This window comes from Aquarana catesbeiana, linkage group LG07 (genome assembly GCF_042186555.1).
Source record: "Aquarana catesbeiana isolate 2022-GZ linkage group LG07, ASM4218655v1, whole genome shotgun sequence".
NCBI classification, from domain to species: domain Eukaryota; kingdom Metazoa; phylum Chordata; class Amphibia; order Anura; family Ranidae; genus Aquarana; species Aquarana catesbeiana.
The window spans coordinates 218524015-218546259 of NC_133330.1; the positions used below are offsets into that span (position 1 = coordinate 218524015).

Sequence of the window (22245 nt, forward strand, 5' to 3'; positions counted from 1 at the left end):
TTCAGTTTGGTTCAAATGATCATGTTTTTCTTTTTTACTTTAATTTGTTTACCAAAGGCCAATACTATTATTAAGAAGCTTCAAGGAGACCTGAAGACTTTAATGGGCAAACTAAAGCTAAAAAATTCTGTGACTGTGCAGCAGGAAAAACTTTTGTCTGAAAAGGAGAAGCTGATTCAGGAAAGGGAGAAAAAAATGACTGATGTCCAGCATAGTCTTCATGTGAAAGAAGAGGAGGTAAGTTAAAGGGCGATAGATATAATTAAAGTCAAACTGGTAAGATGTGTTTATATTTCAGATGTTGAAACATACTGTAGATCAGGGGTAGGTAACCTTTAAGAGGTGGAGATCTGCCTGAACAACATGAGAGAAGTCAAAGATTACCGGGCACAGTGTCGCCTCCTGACACCTGATTTACAACTCCAATTGCCTTACTACTGTCTCGCAATTGCATGCATTGCAATCATGGATTTAAATCAGGTGGTGAGGAGGCAACATATCGCTTCCTCACCACTTGTCAAATACTCTCAGATCGCTTTTCAGGGGAGCAGCAGTGCCTCCTGCACTTGTAAATGAACCCTTAGTTGCATTCCGCAGAGATACCCTTAATGCTTGTTCACACGTAAAGTTGGGGGTGGTAAAACTCTGCGGGTGGAATAGTGGTTTTACTGCCCCCAATCCCTACCCCCTTTAGTTGCTGAGGCAGCAGCCAACGGTGTACACTGCTTAGACTCCACTCTTCTCTTAAACACTGGGCTCCACTGCCTGACTGAACTCAAACTCCTGACTTGCTAAGAATTTGAAACTGCTGTCTATACTTGCTTGTTTGTTTATTTTTTTCAAAGTGACACTTACTTTCTATTATGCTGCCTTGGACAAGATCAAACTTTTAACCTCATCCTGTTGCCTCCTCTTGCTTTGCACTCTGTCCAGGCCAGTTGTAAACCCCCACCCTCCCCATGAGCCTGTTTTTATCAGCTCCTAATTGAATAATTGCAACCTCCCCCTACACCATTCCAGTATAAATTTAGTTCAACTTTTGGGATGGCTGGCGGGGGTATGGCTGGCCACTCCTTGCGCAAAGTGCCACTTTGGCGATAAGTGGCTGGCACTTGTACACGGCACTTTGACAAAGGTACTTCTACAAAAAGCAAGTACAGGCATTAGTGGTCCACACCAAGTTGTCGGGAAGTTCCCTTTCATCTTCTCCCTTTGCTTAGCCTTCTTTCTTTCTCCCTCTCTCTACCCTCCAACATGCTTATATTAATCTTCTTTTCCATAACGTCCTCTCTCCTCAAACTCTCATTTCTTTACCCCCTCCTCTCCAGCCCACAGCCTGTACATATCTCCCTCACTTCTGCCCACTCAATATTACTGCGCTTATCACTTGCTCATTCTGAGCTCATGCAGTGTCGCCACTTCCACTCCACTACAGCATCTGCCCTCCATATAAATCCCACTCTCACCTTACTACCCTGACCCTTCTACTACTCCTAATGTCTGGGGACATCGCACCAAACCCTGGGCCTCCTCCAGCCAATTCTCACCCCCAAAATTGGCAGTCTACCTCCTCTGACAGTAGCCGTAACTCCCACTCATCTCAATTTCCCTGATTCCATGAGTCAGCCCCCCCCCTCTCCCCTTTTGTGTGCCACTCAGTCTTCAACAAACAATGACCTTTTTCCTCTCCAACTCCCTTAATCTGCTATTACCGAAACCTGGCTTCAGGAATCCGACACTACCTCTCCAGCTGCCCTCTCCCCCAGTGGCCTCCTCTGGACTCACCCATACCCAGTGAATGAAAAGGAGGCAGTGTCAGACTTCTCCCCTCCCCACAATGCACCTTCCAGGTTCTTCTTACACCTCCCTCTCTTTCCCTCTGCTCTTTCAAAGTACACTGCATTTGTCTTTTCTCTCCAGTTTGTCTAAGGATCGCAGTCATTTATCGGCCTCCTGGTCCAGTGTCACGCTTTCTGGACGACTTCTCCGCATGGCTACCCTACTTTCTCTCCTCTGAAGTACCTGCCATTGTCCTTGGTGACTTTAACATTCCAATCAATGTTCACACCGCAACAACTACTCATCTTAACCTCCACTTTTTACCTAATGCAATGGACACAAACCACCACTCACTCAAATGGCAACACTCTTGACCTTGTATTCTCCCATCTCTGCACTCCCTGCAACCTCTTTAACACCCCCTTTGCTCTTTCCGATCACAACCTTATCCGTTTCACACCATCCCTATCTCCTACCTCCCATGCTGCAAACCGCTACCCGCACGAACCTTCGCCACCTCAACACCTCCCTTCAGTCTGCTACTGATGGCTTTTACGATAAAATCGCACCCCTGTCCTGCCCAGACCTGACCACTTCCATCTACAACACACTGTCTTCCTCACTGGACGCACCTGCTCCTCTTTTTACACGCAGAACCAGGCCTCGTCTGCTGCAACCCTGGCAAACAGATGACACCAGAAGTCTCAAGAGATACAGCCATGCTCTTGAGCGAGCGTGGGATAAATCTAAATCCCTGCAAGACTTTATCCTCTACAAATCTGCCCTTCTCAAATACAACTCCTGCTTCCACACTTCTAAACAAACCTACTACAACACTCATCAAAACCCTCTCATCCAAACCTTGTTTAACTTTTTTCTATCTTTAATTCCCAACTCCCCCCCGCCTCCACCCACCAACTTGCTTACCGCCCAGGAGATTGCCAACCATTTCAAAAGCAAAATCGACAAAATTCGTGATGAGATATCAAGCATCCAAACCCCCCCAATTCAACACATCAGGTCCAACATCGCACTCAATATTTTCCTCCTTCAGCCCTGTTACCACCAAGGAAGTTGCCAAACTCCTTTCTGTGTCCCACCCACCACTTGTCCCCTGGACCATATCCCCTCACAATTACTGTGACCACCTTCCCGCTCTATCCTGAACTCTCTAAGCCACATCTTCAACTTCTCCCTCTCCTCTGGCACCTCCCCCCCCGCTCAAACATGCACTGGTTACCCCAATACTTAAAAAAACCCTGACTGAACCCCACCTGTTTGAATAAAGTAAGACCCATCTCCCTGCTCCTGTTTGCCTCCAAGCTCCTCGAGTTGCTACCTCACTGACAACAATTTTCTCGATTCCCCCTAATGTCCACAACATTCCACTGAAACAGGCCTACTAAAACTCACCAACGACCTAACTGCTAAAACTAACCCTCAGTACTTAACACGCATACTCTTGGACCTCTCTGCTGACTTCCACACAGTTGACCACCTGCTGCTCCTCAACAAACTCCACTCCCTTGGCCTCCGTGATTCTGCTCTATCCTGGTTCTCCTACCTATCTCAGCGCACTTTCAGTGTCACATACAAAACCATCTCCTCCACTCCTCTTTCTGTTGGGTTCCCCAAGACTCCGTCCTTGGCCCCTCCTATTCTCTCTCTATACCTCTTCCCTGGGCCAGTTGATAACCTCCCATGGCTTCCAATACCACCTCTATGCTGATGACACCCAGATCTATCTCTCCACTCCTCAGCACACCCCCTCAATCTCCTCACGGATCACAAATTTACTGAATGACATATCGGTTTGGATGTCACACCACTTTCTTAAACTCAATCTTTCTAAATCTGACCTTGTAATATTTCCTCCTCCCCTATCCCCTCCACATGACTTTACTATTAAGATCAACGGCACAACCATTGGTCCCTCCACACATGCCAGGGGGCTGAGTGTAATCCTAGACTCTGATCTCTCCTTCAGCCCCCCACATTCAATCACTGGCTAAATCTTGCAGCCTTTAACCCCCGCAACATCTCCAGAATTCGCCCCTTCCTAACTGACACCACAAAACAACTTATTCACTCCTTGGTTATTTCCTGCCTCAACTACTGCAACTCTCTCCTCAATGACTTACCCTTACACAGGCTATCCCCCTTTAGTCTATTATGAATGCTGGTGCTAGACTCATACACCTCACTAACCGATATGTGACTGTTGCTCCTCTCTGCCAATCTCTTCACTGGCTTTCACTACCCCACTGTATAAAATTCAAAATACTAACCACAACGTACTAGGCCATCCACATCTCTCCCAGCTACATCACCAACCTCATCTGCAGATATCACCCAAATCTTCCTCTCCGCTCCTCCCAAGACCTTCTGCTCTCTAGCTCCCTTGTCACCACCTCCCCAGGCTCGCCTCCAGGACTTCTCTAGAGCCTCTCCCATTCTTCAGAACTCCCTGCCCTGGAGTGTCCAGTCAGCCCCTACCCTGTCCAAATTTAGGAGATCCCTAAAAACTCATTTTCTCAGGGAAGCCTATCCCACACCCACCTAAGAATAACTGTACCCGAGCCACCCCCATGAGACCATCCCCCACAGCTACTACCTTCCGTACCACCTCCCCCCTCCCCCCTCCCTTTAGAATGTAAGCTCCACGAGCAGGGCCCTCCTGTCTCTTCTGTATTGAACTGTATTGTAATTGTGCTGTCCCCCTCTATGTTGTAAAGTGCTATGCAAACTGTTGATGCTATATAAGTCCTGTACTATAATAGTAATAATACACATGCCGCAGCAGGAATTAAACCCCCTGTTGCTTTTGGTGGGTGCTACTACCTGCCAATCGCGACCCATTGAAGTAAATGGGGCCACTCTACAAGTGCTCCCCAACTGCATACTTCTGCAGGGTCCAAGGGGTTAAAGCAGGTGGTGAAAAAGCAACACGATGATGCCTGCTTTAACCCCTTGTTTGCTGTACTGCACAAGGCTGTAGGGCACTTGCAGAACAGCCTCATTCACTTGAATGGGTCATGCTTGGCAGGTGCTACAACCACCAATCATGAGAGGGCGTATGACTCCTGCTTCGGGTGTGACATGTTTACACCCCTGACCACTGCAGCTAGCGGGGGTGAGGAAAACATGTCTTAACTATGGAGTTTTACCACCGCCCCCCCCCCCCCCCCCAAACTGCAAATGTAAATTAACCTTTACTGTTTTGACGCCCTATAAGGCTGCTATCGCACTAATTTACCTGTACCACAGTGCAGTGAAGTGTATCTGACTTTCCTGGGTTAGCTGTGCTTTGCCATAGACTTCTATTATATCCTGCCGGTGTGGTGCACTTTCTGAAAGCACACCATAACCCCTATATTCAAAAAGTGCACCAAACCCACAGGATATAATAGAAGTCTATGGCTAAGCTCAGCAAAGCTGCAAGTACACTGCACTGCATCCACGGTGTGAGTAAACTGCAGCACATCAGTGTGAAAGCAGCCTTATACTATTATGCTCAGTATATTGCTGACCTGAAGATCTCTATTTCCTGCTGCTGGCACCACTCTGGAGACCGCTAACCGGGATAAGAGGTGGGTGCAGTTGGTATCACTTCACATGGGACTGGAGCCAGCACTACAGAGGAGGCATCGGCTTATGCGGCTCTTGCCCCCCACTGCAGCTCCAACTTTACAAGTAGTTCATCTGCATTGCACTCTTTGATGCTATGGAATGGCAGGTCAGCAAGTCCAGACCAAGCTCTATTAGTCACCCATCTGCGATCTACTGGTTGCTGACCCCTGCTCTAGATCATAGAACTTAAAGGACAAACAGGTAATAGAAACCCTGTTGACCAACCTCTAGAATTCTGAAAGTGCTCTAGATAAATCTGGTTCAGCTGAGCTTGCAAGTGTCTTCTGTGGGAACGGGAGGGCGAAGCAGGAGATGGTGCCCCCTGTCAGCAGTAGTCACAGGTTTTGTAACTTGCATGTTGAGCAACAGCAATAAGTAACTGAAACATGTGGCTGTCGTCTCATGTCTGAGTACTCTTTGCAGGAAAAACGACAATATATCTTAGCACCTTATGTTAAATATGCTTGTATATTCACATTGTATAACAATTTTTCTCTATCGTTCCTTGAAGGACACAGCTTACTTCACGGTGGATGGGTTTGATGCCACCACCTTCAGGAGCAGGATACGAAGCGCAATTTAAAACTAGAATCATGCCTAAGGGGCAGCTCTCTGGTGGTGGCCAAACCCCCTATCTGCAAGACAGGATTCAATTTTTGCCTAGCATCCTAGGAATTAGGATGCAAAGCGTTTTTTAAACTCCCTTTGTTGTTCCTGTCGATGGATTTTGTTGCGGTCGATGCTTTTTTGTTAAACGTGAAAAAAATACCACGCTGTTCCTTTAGGCAATGAACAGCAGCCAGCACAGCAAACAGACAATTGCAAACAAAGATAACAAAATGGAAGTGCAGCGCTAAAGAAACGGTCTCTGGATAAACCGAGACCATATAGTGATCATGTGAATCTCAAACGTGTTGTAAATATGTGAAGAAAACATGATTGAATAAGTCCACAATAATAATAAGTATGTGTACATAAAATGAACGTGAAGTACACAGATAAGGAAACCAAACGTGTGATAAGTCTAAACACTTAAACTGAATTCATCCTCCTGGCATCAAAGATGGAGACAGGTGTAAAAAAAGTTGTGAGTAGAATATCCACCACCAATTGGATGAAGGCTTACTGGAAGGACATACGCCTGATGAGTCAACAAAGCTTGTGGTGAAGTACACCAAAAGATAAGGGCATCAGTGTAAGCGACCTCTGGCTTGGAAGTCGGGTGTTCCCAAGATTCTTCTGATGGCTCTCAAGGGCAGTGACCTCCAGGGTAGACAATCGTGGAGCGGGGTGGATAAATTCCCCTGTATGTTCATGTCATTCTGACGGCTAGTTGACTAGTCTCAATGTTTTTTGTTTTCAATTGATGGATTTTGTTCCTGTGGATGGATCAAGGATCGTTTTGTCTTCAATCAGTCATGGTGCTGGATGGAAGGCCAGGTATCATAGATCTGGGTAGTCCAGCAGCATCACAACAACCTCATATCGTCCTGCAGGGTGGCTGAAAGGCTTAGTGGAAGTATACAATGGCTGGATTGGGTTGTTCTGTCACTGCTCTGCATATCGCCTAATGACACCCAGATCATCATAAGGTCAGAGGTGCTTTATAAATGGCATGGTAAAGGATAGTAACAATTGTATAAAAACAAAAACAGATCACTGCCTTAGAGTACCGAAACAATTTTCAAGCCATACTTAATAGATACAAAGAAAAATAGGGGGAAAAGAACAGAGAAAAACTAGAGAAAGCAAAAAGGGGGAAAAAAAAGAGGGGAAGAGGTGTGCAAGTGAGGTCCAGCTTAGATGTTTAGTACCTTCTCAAACAAATCAGGGTCACAGGTTAAGTACTGTTTAAATTTAGGTGTGTCAGGGAATACCCAACAAGACATTCACACTGTACTGAATTGTTCTGACTTATCATTGTCTTGTGCAATCATACGTTACATTCATATACTGTAAGTTCACTCAGGACCTCAAACCACACCGCCAACATAGAGATAACTTGTGACTTCCAGTTTTGGGGTATGATTTGCCTTGTTATGATTAGAAAGTCTTAGGTCAGCGCGTTTCACCGATTTCACTTTACCCGAGATTATGGACAGTAATGCTATTTGTGGGGTGTTTCTATAATTTGTAAGATAGGAGTTGTTATACAAGTTAAAAATTGTGTCCCATAGTTTGAGGGGCAGACAACTCCACCAAATATGGATGTAGGTGCCCTCGTGTCCATGGCACTGTTAGCAAGTATTTAAAAAAGTAGGAAAGCGTTTACTTGGGCAGTAATACCATTGTGTTAATATTTTGTAATTGCGCTTCTGTGCTTTACAAGACATACAGAGGAAATGAGTAAGGGAAAATGCCTTGAGCCAGTCCTCCATTCCGCACTTTGAAAAGCTCGAGGATCCCGGGGGGAGATTACGGTCTTCATGGCGACTCCTTGTTTGGTGTCTCTGATGGAACCAGTCTAAAGCCCCATACACCCTATTCGATTTTGTGCAGATTTTTGTCTTCAGATTTACCAAAACCATGTAGTGCAAGGCACTACCTCATTGCATACAAATCAAAACTTTTACGGTTTCACCTCATGTTATATGGTTTTGGTAAATCTGAAGACAAAAATCTGCAGAAAATGTAAGTACACGGGGCAGTAGTACTGCCTTATGGTACAAAGAGAAATCGGGGGAAACCTGTACCACCATCTCCTTTCTGTAGTTTAGGGGAGGGGGGGGGGTCTTTTGGATAGTTTCTCCTTCCTTTCTAGGCCTTCTGCCACCATTGGCTGTGAATCTTGTTCTGACCGCCTTACGATAGTTTTTTTTTTTTAATTATTTAATATCAGAGAGCTTCCATTTTTGACCTAGCGCAAAGTGGCTTCTGGTGGCTGTCGCATCTGCTTGTCGGGCGTTGGAGCCTATTGCTCCCTTTTTTCGCTATATTGGTCTCCCTCTAATCTATTATATAATTTTACGTTCCCTGTGCCTGTTTCCCTCTCATCTGCAAGAGGAAGCGCTTGCCTGGATAGTGGTCGGGGGCATTGGGGTTTACCTCCCAGCTGCAGCCTTTGGTCGGCTGTCTGACTCTTTTCATCTTTCTGGTTGGTCCTGGGCAGGACAGGATGCTTCCTCTTCCACTATGTTTAGCTGAATTTGCTGCTCTGTGATCTAGTCCTATGCCATATCCAGCCGAGAAGCTCCTTTCCCAGCTACTTTGCACTCTGCCAGGGTGCTTGTGCATTATGGCCGGTTTTTCATTCTGCTTCGCAGATTTGCAAGGCAGCTGCTTGGTCATCTGCTGGCTACCAACAGAATCCTGTCTTGCAGATAGGGGATTTGGCCACCACCAGAGGGCCGCCGTTAGGGATGCTTTTATTTTTTAAGTTGCGCTTAGCATCCTGTTCCTAAAGGTGGCATAATCAAACCCATCCACGATGAAGTTATTGGTGTCCTTCAATGAACTTGGTGAAAAGAAATTTACTGTAAGTACAAAAATCCAATATTTTTTTTTTTTTTTGCCCCCTTAAGTATATAAGACTGCTTTATAGGGGAACTGAAATTCAAAGTAGTTAATGTTGTTGGCAATAATTTTGTGAAACCAAGCTAGATTTTTTTTTTTCTTAAGGTAGGAAAGTTGCATGAAAGACTTCAAGAAACCGAGCAAAAGTTGGAAGAGAGCAAAGAACTGCTTAAAACAAACGAGAACGGTGAGTTAAAAATGATCTGATAACATGTATATTTTTGGCTGCTGTTAACCCTTTCGCTGCCAGGCCCTGTGCTCCATTTTGTACACTCAGGTGGCCAGATCATTTTTGCAATTTTTCCTTTGCTTTTTTATTTTTCACTTATAGCTTTCAGAATTTGTGAAGGACCCCCTCAAACCATATATTTTCTGAAAGCACATGATAAGTAGAATAAAAAAGGTGCTACTGATTTTTTTTTTAGACCCTGCGGTATTTGCGCAAATGTTTATCAAACCAGTATATTTGCAAAAAATACACTAAAACCAATATTGGCAGATAAAAGCACAGCTAATTTTACAAAATTCCTGCTAAATCCCTACTAAATATAAAAGCTTAACCTGTTATGGCTTTAATAAATAACTGTAAATATTTGTAAATTTTAAATTGCACCTTTTTGCAAAATGGTGAAAATCGAATGTACCCAACAATTTCTCTAAAAATCTGGAGGTTTTCATTTTTTTACATAAAGCTTTCAGAATTTGAAAAGACCCCTCAAACTCAACATTTTCTAAAAGCACATGACCTGTAGAATAAAAAAAGTGCTACTGATTTTTTGGGCCCTGCAATAATTACATGTTCATTATTTTCACTAAAAATACACTAAAATCATTAATATTGCACACAAACACAATGTAACTTACAAAATTCCTGCTAAATTAGTACTAAAGCATCCTTCACATGTGGCATACTAAAGTGTATGCCCATGGAGGGCCCTTTGTGACCCGCAAAGGTGTTCCGTGCATCCCCGTACAGGCAGTCCCATTTATGTCAATTGGGATGCAACACCTGCACAAGCATGGCTGCTGATCCCAATCTGACATCCGTGTGGGCACGTGACCCCAAACGCAGGCAGTGTGAGCTCAGGGACATGCATGCGGTCCTACATGGATGTAAAATTGGGAGCAACGGCCCTGTTTGTGCAGGTGCTACATCCCAAATGACATCGATGGGACTGCCTGCACAGAGATGCATGGAACACCTGTGCATCCCCGTAAAAGTACAAGGCCTTATGCCCCTTTCACACAAGCACACCGATTTGGTCTGCCTGCCGTTTTTCAGGCGGGCCCAATTGGACCACCCATTGTGGGGCTTTGGTGAGATATCAAAGGTCTAAACAGACCCCCATATCTCTTTTTTTTGAGACAGAGAAAGGGACTGAAGATAGTCCCTTTCATTGTATCGCTTTACTTGAATGAATGAGAATCTGTATAGAGATTCCATTCATTCAGAAAATGACAGACTAATACATTGTAACACGGTTATAATGTATCAGCTGTCAGTGGGCACATAACAGTGCTCAGTAGTGATCGCTGCATGTGCCCTCTCTTCTACTGTGGGGGGATCTTAGTAAACACACGTTTACTAAGCCCCTACTTCACCCCCACCCGCACCGCTGTCCCTCACCCCCCGCGCTCTCCAAGGTGACAAATCACGGAGATCTGTGCAGGAGGGGAAGGAGAGATGCCATATAGGGGGGGCGCATCTGATTGGTGGGGGGACACATCTGCATCCCCAAGCCCCATGCAGCACCTGAAGCTGGTGTGAGTGGAAGAGTAGGGTTGCCGGCCAATGATGGTGGCTGCAGGGAGCGGGTTTGCAGGCGGTGAAGATGGGGGGTGAAGGGGAGAGGAGGGGGGGGCAGTTTCAGATAGAAGGGTGCAGCGGGGGGTGGGGGGTGGTCACATTAGGGGTTAATAACTCTGATTAGTGGGTTGTAATCCGCTAATCAGCATTATAGAATTGTTTAGCAGAGTCTGCTGAACAATACAGACTCAAGCTTATGGTCATTGAAGTGACCATAGGCTTATAGGAGAGGGAGAAATGAGGTCTGTACGCCATACTGACTAGGTCACCTGTGGGCACTCCTGTAGGTCCGTACGGCCTTGGCAGTGAAAGGGTTAATAGACACCTTTTCATCATGTGTATCTTTTTTTTTTAATTTGGTTCCTGTAACTAGAACAATGATAATTTAGCAATATTTTCCATAAGAGGTGTCTCTGCTGTAGTACCCCGCAGTAACTAAACTGATTTGAAAAACGTAAAGGACATGTAGTCATAGACTATGGGTTATATGCCACTACCTTTTAAGTGATTGGATACTAGCAAAAGCTGTGCTGGGAATGCCCCCAGTGCATCCCCGTATAACTCCACCCACTCCGTGGGACTCCAGTTTTGTAGCAAGAAATGGAGGACAGAGAAGGAGGGTCCTGTATTGTACTACATGATGTGGAATTTACTGGTAATTTGAAATTGCTGTCATCTTAAAGCGGTTGTAAACCCAATTTTTTTTGTTTTTTCCTAAAATAAAAAATAAGTTTATACTTGCCAGCTCTATGCTGTGGTATTGCATTGAGTGTCCCTGTACCTCCTCTTCTGGGGTCCCCTGACAGCGCTCTCTGTTGCTCTTCTTTTGCAAGTTCCCCCATAGCACGCCGTTTGCTATGGGGCACTTGTGTGGGCGCAGTCCAGAGCCAGGCTGTGTGTGTGGCCCCGCTGCCCGCTCCTAATGGTTGTGATGGACAGCAGCAGGAGCCAATGGCCCCCACTACCGTCAGACCCTCCAGTGAGACCAGGAAGAGGAGAGAAGAACTGCAGCGGCCTGGCACAGCGCTGGATCAAGAATGCATTGCAGTGACACTTTTTGCCTTTAAAACCACTTTAATTGCACAGGACAGGTGGTCATAGACCATGGTACATCCCCAGGTAATAAGAAATGGGCAACAAAATGGCAAACACCAGCAATAGGCCCATAAAAACGAGGGTCAACAAATGCCAAACACTCAGATGACAGCTTGAAGTACCTTGTGTTCAAAAATGTAAAATATATTACTAAAGCGCTGATAGGAGTATAACAAACAACCTAAAAACTATAATATAATTAGTCACATTATTTAATGAAAAACAGCTGCAGCTATTTAAAATGTGTTCTGGCACCACATGTACAAATTACTACAAACAATTAATAGTGGGCTACATTTTAAAATATATGCTTCATAATAAACTCCAGTGTGTAAGGGACAAAACGTGATCTTAAAAGATATATGCAAAAAGTCCACATGCACAATAATATAAATAAAACTCTTGATTTCTGAAGAGATGTGGATAAACTCAATCCGTGCTCTGTGACAGTCTCTGCAAAGAATAAGTGTTGACAGGTAATCCACCACCACCTCCATGTGCAATGCCTGCTCACCTCAAATAAAGACCCTCTTGGGTCTATTGCCACTTTTAGTGATAATCCACAAAAGGATCAGCTCGATCGTACATAGGTTTTCAGCTAATGGCTCCAGGAATACCAGGATGTCTCCATAAACAATTTCTTTCTCCAAATTCAATTTCTCAAAGCAAATAAAACATAATCATCGTGCAAGATTGCTTAAAAATACTTGCTTTTAATTAACATCATATGCACTCACATTTGAGCAGAAATAAAATCGCATTAAACGATCAGTTTGGCTTTGGGACAGCTCCCCTCCTCATTACACATCCAGTGTAACGAGACACTGGAAGTGTCATCACCTGCTCCTCTAGGGACTGAAAGGCCCAAGAAATGCAGACACACTTCCTTGAAGGTGTAAGTCGACATTAGCTGCATGGGCCACCTAGCAATGGTGGAAGAAGCGGGGGCCGCCTTGGGACCTAGAGAGATGACATAAAGGGACTCTGAAGGAAGAGATGTAGCAGCTAGATGGACCCTAATTTCTTTAACCACATCCTTACCAAATATCCTTGGTGTGTTTCAGGGCAGGACATAGGGGAGGGAGGGCAATATCATTGTGGGGAAATGAAGAGACCACCTTGGGGAGGAAAGAGGGTCTGTCTCAGGACCTCCTTATTCCTGTGTAAAATGAGAAAAGGCTCCTTACAAGAAATAGCCACCAAGACACCTGACTGAGGTAGTGGCCACCCTACTGGTGTGATCCCCAATGGAATATGCTGAATAAATTCAAAGAGGTTTTATAGGAACTGAAAGAATCAGATTCAAATCTATGGGAGACACAGAAGGTCAAAGTGGGGATTTACCATGAGACCTGTATAAAGGTCTTGATGTGAGTGCAATGCCAGAGGTTTATAGAATAAAAAAAGTCAGGTCTCTGCCTTTTCCAGAGTACCTAGAGCCAGATGCTGGTCCACATTAGACTGGAGGAAGGCCAGGATGTGAAGAATAGAATATTCCAGAGGGTTGAGGTGTCTACTGTCACACCAGCCAAAGTAGATCTTCCAGGTGCAGTGTTAGATCCTTTGAGAAGTAGATTTTCTAACCTTGAGCAAGAAGGGATTGACAGTGTCAGTTAATGCCTCATATTTTGTTAGGACCTGGTTTCAACAGCCATGCCATTAAAGCCAGTGCCTAAGAAGCAGGATGTGACTGGAGGTCTGGCCTATTTGGAGGAGAACAAGGCTTGTGCTCCAGGAGTCTAAACATGTCTATGTACCAAGTTCCCCTATGTCTAATGTTGGAGAGACCAGACTCCATTCCCCTTCTATCTTGTGAAGCAGTCAAGCAGGAAGCTTCACTGAAGGGAATAAATAAACCAGGAAATTTGATCCAAGGAAACCACCAGGGCATTCACTGCGAAAGCCATGGGATCACTGGACCTAGCCGCAAACCTGACCACTTTCTTAGTGAATCTGGAGGCCATTATATCCCACATCTTATATTTCCTATTTCTGACAGTGCATTAAGGAGATCTGAGGGAGTCTGGGCGTTGGCAACTTAGACAGTCTGCTTGCCAGTTTTGCACTCTTTGTATGTATATCGATAGATAGTAGAGAGAGTTGGAATGTGGTTCTCTGTCCAGGAGAGAAAAAAAAAAGCCTTGCTTCTTTCAGGGCTGCCTGACTTTATGGTACCCTCTTGGTAGTTTTAGGTAGGCCACAGCCTAGATATTGTCCAACTGCATCCTGGCTGGGTGACCACATAGGAGAGTCGCCCCTATCATTCTATTCCAGAATGTTGATGGGGAGCATCAATTTTTGTGGGGACCAGGTTCACTGAATAATCAGGGAATTTTAGACCCTGCCCCAGCCCCTCAGGCTTGTGTCCTTTCATTACCACCTTCCAGGTGGAGAGAAGGAATGATTTCCCGGATTCTAAAGCCTCATACACACGATCGGACTTCAAACAAACTTTTCCGTGGATTTCTGTACAAAGCCTGTGAACTTGTTAAGCATACACACGGCTAGGGGTGGGAGATTTTCTTAAAAAAAAATCTTTGATTTTCTTAAAAAGATACTCGATTCACGATTCGAATCGAGTTTTTTTTTTTTTTGGACACCGCGCCGGTCCTGAGGAGCTGCAGGCGTGAGTTTTTAGGCGAGGCCGTGGCTTCGGCCTAGTCCGAGGCGTCCGGCCCAAGCCGCGGCCTCGCCTAAAAACTCATGCCCGCAGTGCCTCAGGACCGGTGCGGTGAAAAAAAAAAAATCGATTTGCTTAAATTTTGAATCGATTTGACCTCTCAACTCGATTCAAGATTTAAATCTATTTTTCCCCAGCCCTACACACGGCAGGACTTTTTAGGCAACAAACAAGAACGTTTCAACATACGGACGACACTTCAAAAGAGGACGTTCAATTCTCCAAAGCCACCCTTTGGTCAACTTCTGTATTGTCTGATCTTTTGCATTGGTTCTGAGTATGCGTGTTTGTACTTTGTACTAAAGTCCGATAGTTTTGTGTACACACGATCAGACTTGCCGACGTAGGACTTTTGTTGCCACCAAGTTTGTCTGTTCGCACAGCCATTTGTCCGATGAAAACAGAAAAAGTTTGTTCAAAGGAGTGTACACACGGTCGGATGTTGCCTTAAAACAGCTAATTTGCATGTTTGTTGTCAAAAAGTCAGATCGTGTGTATGGGCCTTTAGGCAGAGTTGAAAATCCACCATGACGGGGGAGATTTTCACCTGGCTGGAGAGCAGTAGCTGGTGATCCAGAAAAGGGATCTGCATGTCCCATATCATGCTGAGCTGCAACGGCCTAGAATGGAACTTCGCAAGGTGAAAGGCCTCAAAGTAGACCACCATGAGGCCCAGGACCCTTAATGCAGAAGTGAGTTGGAGGAATGCCTGGTTGACCCTGGTGCCTGACAGATAGACCTCAAAGAAACAATTTTTTACTGGGCCATATCCATAATCTGCTGCAAATACTCCAGAGGATGGTAAGGCTGGAGGGCAGACTTCTTGATGTTCATCTATTGGAAGGAACTGCATTGTCTTTTGGATGTTTCAACACAGGACCATGACTGAAGAATCTTTTAGGAGAAGATCTTTTAGGTAACCTGTGACCTGGATGCCCTACTATCTTAGCCAGGCTAGAAGCAGAGCAAGCACTTTTGTGAAGATTCTTGGAGCAGGGGAGACCCCGAATGGCAGGGTGACAAATTGAAAGTGTTGATCTCCCACAGCAAAGCATACAAAGAGTTGGTGTGAAGATGGGCATCTTGGATGTTCACTGATGTCAGAAATTCCCCTAATCTGAGAGCAGTGATGACAGATCTTGTGGACACAGATATCTGTTTAGCTCCTTCTCTCTCTAGAGATGTCCACGATCCCCTCAGCCATCCAGTACACTCCTCCAGATTGGCTCCCACGACTGTCAAAGTCTGTCAGTCAATCAGGGGAGAGAGGGGTCGGGGCTCCGTGTCTGAATTGATACACGGGGCTTTGACTCAGCTTGGGTGACCCCTGTAGCAAGTTTCTGGCTAAGGGGCACTCAGAGCAGCAAAGAGGGACCCGAGAAGAGGAGTATCCGGGCTGCTCTATGCAAAACCAACTGCACAAAGGAGGTAAGTATAACATGTTTGTTTTTGTGTGTGTGTTTTTTTTTTTTTTTTTAAAAAGGAGCCTTTACAATCACTTTAACTGGCTCCCGACCGGCGCACATCGATGTACATCGGCAGAATGTCACGGCTGGGCAAATGGGTGTACCCGTATGTCCCTTTGAATTTGCCGCCTTGCCAGTGCGTGCGGGCGCCAGCCCGGGAGCCCAGTGAGTCGGGTCGCACGGACTTGATCGCCGCGGGGATGCCCGCGATCGCCTCACGGAGAGATGCTAATGTAAACAAGTATCTCCCTGTTCTGCCTAGTGACAGTGTCACTGATCTCTGCTCCCTGTGATCGGGAGCAGAGATCAATGCTGTGTCACATGTACCCACGCCCCCCACAGTTAGTAACACTCCCCAGGACATACTTAACCCCTTCACTACCAGTGTCATTTACACAGGAATCAGTGCATTTGTATAGCACTGATTGCTATATAAATGACAGTGGTCCCAAAAATGTCCGATGTGTCCGCCATAATGTTGCAGTCACGATAAAAATTGCTGATCGCCGCCATTACTAGTAAAAAAAAAAAAAAAAAATTAATAATAAAAATGCCATAAAACTATCCCCTATTTTGTAAACGCTATAGCTTTTGCGCAAACGATTTTTTTTTAAACCAAAAATATGTAGAATACATATTGGCCTAAACTGAGGAAAAAAAATTTATTTATTATAGCAAAAAGTTAAAAATAATTCCTTTATTTTTTCAAAATTTTCGCTATTTTTTTGTTTATAGCGCAAAAAATAAAAACCGCAGAGGTGATCAAATACCAACAAAAGAAAGCTCTATTTGTGGGAAAAAAAAAAAGACGTCAATTTCGTTTGGGAGCCACATCACACAACCGCGCAATTGTCAGTTAAAGCAACGCAGTGCCGAATCGCAAAAAACGCACTGGTCAGGAAGGGGGTAAATTCTTGCGGGGCTGAAGTGGTTAAGGTGATCCACAAATCGGCCTGTCCTTGAGGTGAGGCTGGCGCTTTGGAGGGTAGAAATTGAGGGGGCAGGGATAAAAACTATTTTGTAGTACCTGGAAATGGCAGATTGGTGCAAATGTCAAGACCCCCCCCCCCCCCAGGTGACAGATTATCTGCTTAGAGTTAACCATGGATATGGCCCTAGAATTTTTGCTCACTCAGATTGTGGCGATACCCAATGTGTGGTGCAATTTGTGTACATACAGATGCATGCTCTACTCTGCAGTAGAGGTTGTGAGGTTGCTTTTAACATTTATTTTTTTTCCTTTAGTTTGTGATAGCATTGGACAGGTGACAGGTCCTCTTAAGATTTGAGTGTCTATAAAACCCCCCAATGTCTGCCCTCCGATGCAAGTAGTCAAACCCTCGGTTACTGTAGCTAAGGAGTGACCGATGTGACCCTGGTAGTGATGAAATACATGTTGCGGTTGCAAAGAATGGATGTCCTGGGCTCCCAGGAGGCACAACCAATGGGAGGTTCTGGGAACCACTGCAGGTGCTGCCAAGGTGGGTGGCTGGTGCACAGTTGAAAAAGCCTCATAGAAGTGATCAGGTTCTACAGATGCTGAAATCATGTTTATCTAAAAGTCTCACGCCAGCTTTTGCTACATGCGCACAACTGCAGTAGCAGCCGTAAGCTTGCTTTTAACCTCATTTTTACCATGCTGTTTATAAATGTACCTTAGTAAACGGGTTAAAATACAGCATTTAATTAAGGTCCTAAATCAGAGTTGTCTGTCTTGCTCTAAACCCCCAATATTTACATTGCACTTGGGGCTACTTTTACTGAGGTGTAGTTGGATCCAGCAACCAATCACTGCCCATTTTGTTAGCTAATCTGTATGAAACTTGGGAGCTGATTTCTAAGGTGCTGAAGGTTAAACAATTTGTCTTGCTGTCTTTATGCAGTCATTTCATGGTTAAATAAGCAACTGAATGAGACGCATTCTGTGGGGTCCAATCGGAGCAATGCTCCCTTCCGTGCCACAGTGTCACCCAACCAAATGGTGAGTCATTTTTTTTATCTGCTACTTATACTGACTGCATCCCAATACCTCAGTAATTTTACTGAACATTTTGGTTTTTTTCACCGCAGCCAGAAAGAATACCTTGTCACAGCACTCACATAAACTACCCTCTACCTTCCTACCCAGTTACATCCTTTCTTCCAGTCCCTGTATCTTCCCATCAACCTCTGGACATAAACCGTGCAGGCCAGAGGGTGAGGAAACTGTCTGGAAAGGCAGAGACTAAATATTTGGGATCTTGCATACATGTGCTCAGTTTTATGTTTCCAAAAGTGTTATAGTCAGTCTCCTTTTTTTTCCCCCTCCCCCATCAAGGTTCACCACAATAATCCACTTGCAAAATTAAATCGGCCGCAAAGCCTTTCTGGGCCAAACAAAGAAAAGTAAGTACCTTCTCATGTCACTGCTTCTATCCTGACTTCACCAGAGCTTCCATTCTGACTGCCAAAGCTTGACCAACCTAGATCAGTATGTTAAAGCCGTTTTCTGTTTCAGTGGAGAATCCGCAGGCCTGGATTTGAAATATTTAAAGAAGCAAGAAGTGGGCCTCCCTTTGCATGGCCTTAACCAGAACACTGCTTCAGGTAGGCACTTTTAAACTTGTGCTCACTAACTATACTTTAACAGTGTTTGCACGCCGGGAGGGTTATGGTGCCCATACAAGTGCAGATTATCTACAGACTTTTGCCTATTGGTGTGCATAGTCCCCATCCCATAAGAGTATATTTCAGGTCCAGATGAAAAATGCAGTTATTCAGGGTTTGTAATTACACATAGGTCCCTCTAAAGTGGGGTATACACAGATAAGTGTGTTTTTTGTTTTTGTTTCATTCAACCGGCAGGTTGAACGAAAAAAACCTGACAGATTTCTGCATCTGCACTAATATATTTTGATAGCGGGGACTCTCTCCACCACCCCCACGTCATAATACACTGATCATTGCTGCAGCCATTGGTTACACAGCATTCAACAGACAGGTTCACACATACTGACATTCAGCCAGTTCCTGCTGAACCGGCTGAATTTTGATATGTGTATACCGGATGCAGAAGGGCATCAACCATTAGTGCTGTGGTGGCCTCCCTACCCATGGACAGCTGGGGTATGGAGAACGTAACAAAACTCAATAGACAGCCTAAAGTGCAAGTTTCCCTGCAAACCTCCATCAACCAGTTTACCTACCTATATTCTAGAGTTAGAACCACCGCACAGTGCTTCCCCCAGCCATAGGCTTAAATGCCAAATGTAGACAGTTTCTTTTTTTCACTTCTGGCCATCACTGTGGATAATTACTTCTGCTGCAAGGGAGGCCACTGGCCTCTAACATGCTTTTGTATAAACAAGTTATGTACGTTTCCTAAGGGGAATGTTAGGATCCAGTCTGGTGCATCCTTCCTTCAGCAGTAATTGTTTGAACAAATGCCTAGGTTAATAAATATAATATATAAGGATTATTGCTTAAAAAAAAAAAAAAGGGAGGGGGGCCCTTTCTTCCCCAGTGCTAGCTTTTCATTGTTCATGTGAAAAGCATGTCAAGCAAAAGTCGAATATTTGCATTAAATCACTAGGCAGGAAATTAAAGGAATCTTTACAGTGGGGACCGTGAAGCAGTTTAGCAAAGTGGGAATGTGATGGAATCTCTTAAGTTTGTGCTCCCAATAATATTTCCTTAGTTCCCTGTTATTTTGTAAACTCCCCCAATTGATGCAGACAGAACTAAATCTGACAAGTTGTAACCCTTTTGCACTGTATCCAAAACCTAGAAACAGGCTTCTATTCTACCTTACCTAGTGTGATGTAAATAAAACTTTGTACACATCCTATAGAGGTAAAGTGACTGTAAAGGATTTTTATTTTTTAATAACAAAACATGACATACCTGCTGTGTTCAATGGTTTGAGCAACTCCAAACCTCTTCTGGAGTTCCGCGCTGGTGCTCTGGGCTCCTGTACTTTGTGTGCCCCCATAGCAATCCGCTTTCTCTAAGGGCACATCTGTGGGCTCGCTCCAGTACCACGCTGTGTGGGTCTGTTGATACACAGCATGGCGCAGGGTTGCTCTCTGCTCACAGGATTTGATCAACAGCAGCAGGAGCCAATGTGCCTGAGAACAGTGGCTCTCTTCCTCCTCACTGGACAAACGTTGGATCAAGATTGGGCTCAGGTAAACATAAAGGAGGTGTAGCTGAACCACAGATGTTTTTTTTCCCTTAGTGCATGAAGGTAAAATACTTTCTGCTTTTAGAACCACTTTAATTCTGGATATTTTCATTATAGATGTTGTGTCTATAACAGACTGGCAGTAACTTGTTTCTCACAATTGAATTATTGCTATGAGAAGTCAAAATACTAGTCTTTAATGTTCCACTTGCACATATAATAAACAGATGTGATCTTTCTTCCTTAATTAGAGCCACAGAAAACATTGCGTACACTGACACAAGCAAAGACAGTTCCTCTTCCTATTCAGTCTGCTTACTTTCCTGGACAAGTATCCTCTTCATGATGGATTGAAACATGGTGATCCCTTCTTGTGGTTTTGGAGCTAACAGATCAGGCTTGCGGATAAACCAGAACTGACATCAGACTCTCAAATGCGGTGGTTTTGTTTTCAGAATGACTTTTGCTGATAAAGTGAAGTAAATGCACTTATCACACTGATGGCACTATGAGATCATATATCACAAATGTGCAATAGGATCTCACTTACCTTCTGCTTCCAAAGTAACTATATGCATCAGTGCTCCAAGTTTTAACAAAAATGGATAAATAAGAGTTTGTTTTTCCTTTTTAATACAATTAAAGCTGAGTATTGTTTGTGTTAAAAGTTGGCACACTTTCAAGCTCCTAAAATGCACTATATGATCTGACTGGAGTAGGACATTTAATACTGTATTTTGCACATTATGCAATAAATTGCATTTAACTTTTATTTTGTCCAAAGAAATGAACATTCTACCTCCTGATTTTTTTTTTTTATTGCAAATATGTTGTGTGCTACTGGAGTGTGTAACTGTTAATATCTAAATCAGAGCTTTTCCTAATAATGAATGTAATGTTCTCCTATTAAATGCCATCTGGCAGGTCTTCCATTCCACAGACTGAAGATTGTTTTGACCACTGGGCACTTAAACCCCCTTCCTAACCAGACCAATTTTCAGCTTTTGGTGCTCTCACATTTTGAATGACAATTACTCAGTCATGCAACACTGTATCTATATGAAAGTTTTGTCCTTTTTTTCACACAAATAGAGCTTTCTTTTGGTGGTATTTAATCACCGCTGGGTTCTTTATTTTTTGCGCCGTAAAAAAAAAAAGACCGAAAAATCTGTAAAAAAAAAAATACATTTTTCTTCATTTCTGTTATAATATTTTGCAAATTAGTAATTTTTCTTCATATATTTTGGCCAAAATTTATACCGCTACATATCTTTAGTAAAAATAACTCAAATCGGTGGATATTATTTGGTCTTTTTTGAAAGTTATAGAGTCCAAAAGCTATGGTGCGAATATCTGAAAATTGATCACACCTGAAGTACTGACGGCCTATCTAATTTCTTGAGACCCTAACATGCCAGAAAAGTACAAATACCCCCTAAATGACCCCTTTTTGGAAAGAAGACATTCCAAGGTATTTAGAAAGATGCATGGTGAGTTTTTTGAAGTTGTCATTTTTTCCCACAATTCTTTGCAAAATCAAGTTTTTTTTTTTCCCCACAAAATTGTCATATTAGCAGGGTATTTCTCACACACCGCATGTGCATACCACAAATTACACCCCAAAACATATTCTGCTATTACTCCCGAGTATGGCGATACCACATGTGTGAGACTTTTACACAGCATGGCCACATACAGAGGCCCAACATGCAGGGGAGCACCTTCAGGCGTTCTGGAGCAACCAACCCAATTCTGACATTTCTCTCCTACATGTAAAAATCATCATTTATTAGCTAGAAAATTACATAGAACCCCAAAACATAATATATGTTTTTTTTAGCAAAGACCCTAGAGAATACAATGGCGGTCATTGCAACTTTTTATCTCGCACGGTATTTGCGCAGCAATTTTTTTGACGCATTTTTTTTTTGGGGAAAAAAAACAGTTTTGTGCTTTACAAAAACCAAAACAGTAAAGTTAGCCCAATGTTTTTGCATAATGTGAAAGATGAAGTTACGCCGAGTAAATAGATACCCAACATGTCACCTGTCAAAATTGCACGCGCTTGTGGAATGGCGCCAAACTTTGCTACTCAAAAATCCCCATAGGCGAC

At 43.9% G+C, this 22245-nt stretch overlaps 1 protein-coding gene across 2 annotated transcripts in view; it reads left to right on the top strand.

Annotated features, from left to right (window-relative positions):
* The window catches only part of SASS6 (SAS-6 centriolar assembly protein), a 139557-nt gene extending 118653 nt beyond the window's left edge, over positions 1 to 20904 (top strand). For both annotated transcript variants that reach the window (XM_073593047.1, XM_073593049.1), the window contains 7 exons: positions 58 to 237; positions 9028 to 9109; positions 17854 to 17951; positions 18041 to 18166; positions 18288 to 18355; positions 18468 to 18556; positions 20384 to 20904. In XM_073593047.1, coding sequence (XP_073449148.1) covers positions 58 to 237; positions 9028 to 9109; positions 17854 to 17951; positions 18041 to 18166; positions 18288 to 18355; positions 18468 to 18556; positions 20384 to 20478 — 738 coding nt within the window. In that variant the 3' untranslated portion in view covers positions 20479 to 20904. The remainder of the gene's footprint in view (positions 1 to 57; positions 238 to 9027; positions 9110 to 17853; positions 17952 to 18040; positions 18167 to 18287; positions 18356 to 18467; positions 18557 to 20383) is intronic.
* The last annotated feature ends 1341 nt before the right edge of the window (positions 20905 to 22245 follow it).